This window comes from Pseudomyrmex gracilis, unplaced genomic scaffold, assembly GCF_002006095.1.
Source record: "Pseudomyrmex gracilis isolate BER0280 unplaced genomic scaffold, ASM200609v1 scaffold_242, whole genome shotgun sequence".
Taxonomy (NCBI): Eukaryota; Metazoa; Arthropoda; class Insecta; order Hymenoptera; family Formicidae; genus Pseudomyrmex; species Pseudomyrmex gracilis.
The window spans coordinates 159,263-164,515 of NW_018020826.1; the positions used below are offsets into that span (position 1 = coordinate 159,263).

The 5,253-nt window shown below is 34.8% G+C and overlaps 1 protein-coding gene across 4 annotated transcripts; it reads right to left on the reverse strand.

Moving 5' to 3' along the window:
* Nucleotides 1-537: 537 nt before the first annotated feature.
* LOC109859134 (PCTP-like protein) lies at nt 538-3,339 on the reverse strand. 4 transcript variants are annotated; one of them, XM_020437079.1, is made up of 8 exons: nt 2,777-3,339; nt 2,513-2,609; nt 2,227-2,393; nt 2,014-2,161; nt 1,772-1,924; nt 1,563-1,687; nt 1,366-1,488; nt 538-788 (listed from the first exon to the last, which is right to left on the reverse strand). In XM_020437079.1, the coding sequence occupies exons 3-8, from the start codon at nt 2,380-2,382 to the stop codon at nt 696-698; spliced, it is 798 nt and encodes a 265-aa protein (XP_020292668.1). In that variant the 5' UTR covers nt 2,383-2,393; nt 2,513-2,609; nt 2,777-3,339; the 3' UTR covers nt 538-695. The 4 variants fall into 4 exon arrangements, with proteins under 4 accessions (XP_020292668.1, XP_020292667.1, XP_020292666.1 ...); XM_020437078.1 differs by having other exon boundaries at nt 2,513-2,657; XM_020437077.1 differs by having other exon boundaries at nt 2,517-2,661.
* Between the last annotated feature and the right edge of the window lie 1,914 nt (nt 3,340-5,253).

Consider the following 5,253-nt stretch of genomic DNA (forward strand, 5'->3'; position numbering starts at 1 on the left):
AAATTTCAGAGAGCATGTAAAAAATTTTTATGTCATTAGTATTGTTTGTTTCATGTATTTAACAAACCTACTATCTGAATATGCTACCTATATATTTTCGATTCTGCAAAACATTGCACGCGTACAATACATGTGTGTAGTATAGAGATTAAAAGATTTAGTGTAAGAACAATTGTGTGCATTGTGCACACAATATGTAGAAAATAGACCTAACAAGTAAGTAGACAAGTGCATGTGCTCTTCCTCTGAATTTTTATAAATTATAAAAACTTTTAAGTATATCTTTCATATATTGTGCAATTTTTCTTATTATATTTTGCGTACACCACCAACATTAACAATAAATCTGATTTAAAATTAGTATTTAATATAAAGCAGGCCACCATAGTTTTATTATTGACATTTACTTATAAATTCACGTCTATGCATGCGAGGCAATTTTTTATATAATGAACATGACTGTATGTGTGACTTTTAACAATATGTGTATAATTGTGTAACATTATAAGTTTAGAATTTATATCATATAAGAAATACGCGAACTTTATAAGTGTGTATACAAATTGTCCATTACATTTTTTTGTATATATAATACTGCAGTTATAACTTTTGACTACGCCGTTCTATGCTTTGTAACTCACCTATAAAATATTCTTATATATATATATATATATATTATACATCTTTATTAAAAATTAATCGCTGTCCATTGCGGCCGAACTTTCATTTAGATCAGATTCATCTACAAAACTACTTTTTGAATTCTTCTCTTCTGCAGATTTTACGCACTGAAACGAAGAATCAAAAGCGCTTATATATAATATAAAACCATATTTTTTAAAAACTTTTCTAGATAGATTTATTGATTATATATATATATCATAGAAATAAAATAGTTATAAATATTCACACATCGGACAATTATATACTGAAATAAATAAAACTTAAACTTTTAGTCATAAGAGAAAAATGTAGATCTTCTGTCGTGTATATGTGCAAATTCAAAGATTTAATAAACAGAGTAAAAATAAAATATATATAAAACATATAATAAGATACAACATACAGTAAACCATAATAAGATACAATCTTTTGTATAAAACTATCACAAAATCAAAAAATCACAGGCGAAAGATAAGCTGTACTTATAAGCTTAAAGCGCATTAAAGCGTATGCAATATCGCATCTTCAATGTAGAATAAATAAACATATATATATAGAATAAATAAACATATATATATATATATATGTTTATATATACGTACGTATATATAGTCTTACAGACATACACACACACAAAACATAATCTGATTACATATTACTTTTGCAAAGTAGAAAAATTATGAAATAGAAAGCCAGCCTTACGTCTTCAATACGTATTCTAGGAGCCATTATTTGTTCAGGATAATGCCAAGGTCTGAAATTTGGATTATTAACTAATTTCCAACTTGGATAGCCTATGGAGGCCTTATGCAGTCTTTTTACCATCTGCAAAAAATATACAGTTTTATGCAGTAGTTATAACGTAATTCTGCTAGAATCTTTTTCAGGAAATATCTCACTTTAGGAGCGAATATTTGTGTAACTCTATTCACTAGCCATACAGGTAGTTTGCCGTGTGGATCCGTGTGTGACACATAACCCAGCTCGGAACCATCTCCATTGCGTGAAGGTCTTACAATATAGCCTTAAAAAAAAAAATGTAAAATCATGCTTAGATAAGCAAAATACTTAGATGTACAAAATGTTTGGTTTGCTTTTAATAGTTTACCCGTGAGATAAGACGTTGCTCGTACAAACTGTTTTTTAGGCGGATAATCTTTGTGATAAACAGAGTGATTTAATATTAACTGTTCTATACCAGTATCTAACCAAGATCGTTGCAGAACGAAGTCTCTGTTTTTTAATGGAGATGGGCATGCCACTAAAAACAAGTTACATTTCTCAATAAAACAAGATTTTCAACAAGAAAAAGAGGTATCAAAAAGATGTATAGATGCATATAACACTAACTGGAGTAATAACCAATATCATTGTTGGGATTAAAAAATCCTATATCTTTTGATTCAATCATATGAGTATCCCAGACTTTTCTGTACTCAGGATCATGCAAAACATCGTATAATGTTTCTGGTGAAATATCAGGAAAACGTGTTCTAATCTGAAACATTCCATTTGTTTTAACAAATGGAAAAAGAGTAAAATCTCTTAGCCAAAACAACTTACTTTCACCATTCTGAAACTGATTCCTGGGACGGATTTTGTCCAAACAGATAGATCAGGCTTATTGTAATCTAATCTCCAATTATTGTTATCATCGTACAACTGCTTTAGTTTTTCAAAGTCCTTATCTTCTGCAATTTTGACAACGCCAATATCCATTGTAACAATGTCTAAAAAAGTAGAGTTACATGTAAACATCTCACGTATGTGTATACATAGTCATAATCAACTGTTAATATAATTGTTACTTAAAGATATAAAAAAACTTATACAGGAAACATATATTCACCTACTTGCTGATGATTAAAAAAAAACTATCAACAGACAAACAGTATTATCATTGTTTTTGCTCTCCTTGAATTAGTAATGACTTTTTACATAACCTTCTGGAAAAGATTTATAGAAATATTCAATCCAACAATTCTTTTTGCATTCTATCTACAAAAAAAAATGATTATTGATAAAAGATTAATTGTATCCTGCATATGCTTCATAAATGGTTTGAACAAAAAAGAAACAGAAATAAAAATATTGCAATGAATACTGCACTTACTGCTTTTGCGAAGTCGGCAGATTTTTACAATTAGTTTAATGTAATGGAATGAATATAGACGACAATCAGGTCATGCGTCCGGTTGAAAAAGCTCGTTATCGCAAATGATAAAGACTCGAGGTAACCGAGTCCTCGGAACGCTCTCGAGCGTATGTCGCCAATAGGCCGCGGCGATCATAGGTTAAATTCAAGCGGCGCGATAAAACTAAACGTGTTGCAAACAACATTGGTAACAGAGAATATTTCACAAAGTGATTTTGTCACAAAAGAATTATTATTAACATTTTTCTCGGCAACGCTGGCCTTGTTCGCTCGACACCTGTTCTTAAACAACGACTAGCGATCGAGTTGTACTAATTACAACTATTTTCAACGTTACTTTCTGCCACTATAACAATAGCTGCATGTTTTGTTATTCCATCACCTCCGCTTTTCAATAATCTCTTAATGTTCTCTTTGTTTCTGCTGATTCGGCACGGTCAGCACGTTGACAGTCAAGTTGTCATTATCAGCCGGTTGGAACGACACAACTCTCTGTTGACATCGTAGACATCTATGTCTATGGTTGGCACCTTTGATGTTAAATGTTCAGAAACGTCTAGGCAACACGTGTCTTTGTGTTGAGTAGTCACATAGCTTGTTGCAATTTTGTTTACGACGGCCCTTGGATGGCCGTGGGTTGAATGTGCGTAGTTACGCTTAGATATTTTTGGACAATTTACGGTGTTTTTACACCGACTTCTTCAGTTTATCAGTGTTTTAACGAACATACAACTCCGTGGCTTGTACCCAAACCACGGTTTAGGACTTGTGTTACGATTCCTATAGACTTAGAATGGCGTATGGACTATCTTGAAACGGTCCTTTGAGCCATATATGCACCAAACCAAATGTTCAGAAATACACTGCACATGCGCGACCTAAGTATTCAACCAATACCGACGTACACAAAGTAGAGAGAAGCCTAAGAGCGACTACGGCTATATGAAACGCTGTAATAGCTTATACACCCTGTAAGCCAGCGCTATGTTCACAGGTGATGCACATTGGCAACTAAGTATCCATGATCACGAGCGACTAGTCGGTGCGTACGCTATGTCCAAATGTGGACATGGTTCTATTCCGTGCTATGTTCACAGCATGCATTTCAATTCGACTTCGATTTTCGCATTTGAAAGTGTTTCGGTGCTCTCATAGCAAAATCGAAAAAACGACCACATAATTCGACGCGTCTTGACGAGCTCTAGAAGTAATCATCAATTTTTTTCGATATTCCACCTAAAACCCATCGATTTTCGCGTTTGAAAGCTGTAGAGTGTAGGTTTTTATATAAAAATATCTTAATACCTTAACTTATTACGTAAGTTATTACGTAAGTTTACTACAGAACGTAATTTATTGCATAAGTGCGTTAGTATTATTATATTCCTTAGTAACGCGGAGTTTATGCATCAGCGGCGCAAAAGAAAAAAAACTCGATTACATGATAGCAGCAGACAGCACATGCTGCTGCTAATGAGAGCGTCGTTCATCCACTCGATGCAAAGTGGCGTAAACTTTACCCTCTCGCGAATCAAGCAAAAACACAACAAGTCCGTGTGGATGTTATACGAGACAAAATTATCGCTTTGTTATAATATAAAGAAAACAACACAAATACTCATTTGTGAGTAGTATGCAGTGTATATACCTGTGTAATCGAATAAAATTAAAAATAAATCGAGTAAAATGAAGATAAAACAGCAATTAAGAGTTATTCACGATTGTGACTCTTATTTGCCAAGTTACTCGACTAGTTACTTTTCTATGTCTGTCACTTGATTGTTATATATTTATTTATTTGATTGTATATCTAAGAGCCTAATTAATTTATTTTTATTTATATATAACATTATAACAAATTAACAATTGTTGTACGAGTCAAAATTCCAATTTTACATTTTTCATATTTCTAGCTTATCTAAAACTTCTACTTAATAACGACACGCAAAAAGCTATTGTAACAGAGGTAAAATAAATATAAGTCGGATCAGATACGTGAAAATAGCAATTTCGAATTATCTCATTTAAATAATATTCATTAGGACTCGGGAGCGTCTCCTCCGCAGCACACGGGGCGGCTCCGCCGTTTCCACGGTGAGGCGCGACGCGGAAAAGCTCGCGGCGAATTCAGTATAGCGCCGGGCAAGCACGAGGTGGTCGCGAGCTACACGGAACGGAACGGCTGACTCCAATCAATACCCTCGTCGCGTGTACGCGACGGACGGAAGTGAGTGTGCGGCGGCGACGTAGGTCCGCGCGCTTTGCCTCCACTCCATGCAGCCGAGCTTTCAGTCGGACGCACGCTCGCGTCGGAAAAGCTCGTGTGTTTGGGGTCGGTTCCGCACGCGGTACCGCGAGGCTCACGTCGTCTCCACTCTTGCTCACGTAAAAGCGCGCAACCCTCGGCGCGGCGCGGCGTGGCGCGGAACGGGGAT

What these genes read in the sequence shown, in the direction of transcription:
- LOC109859134 (XM_020437079.1), bottom strand. Translation starts at nt 2,382, where the DNA reads ATGGATATTGGCGTTGTCAAAATTGCAGAAGATAAGGACTTTGAAAAA. An exon ending in TCAGTTTCAGAATGGTGAAA is followed by an intron (nt 2,162 to 2,226) that starts GTAAGTTGTTTT and finishes GGAATGTTTCAG; the next exon opens with ATTAGAACACGTTTTCCTGA. An exon ending in CACAAATATTCGCTCCTAAA is followed by an intron (nt 1,489 to 1,562) that starts GTGAGATATTTC and finishes TATTTTTTGCAG; the next exon opens with ATGGTAAAAAGACTGCATAA.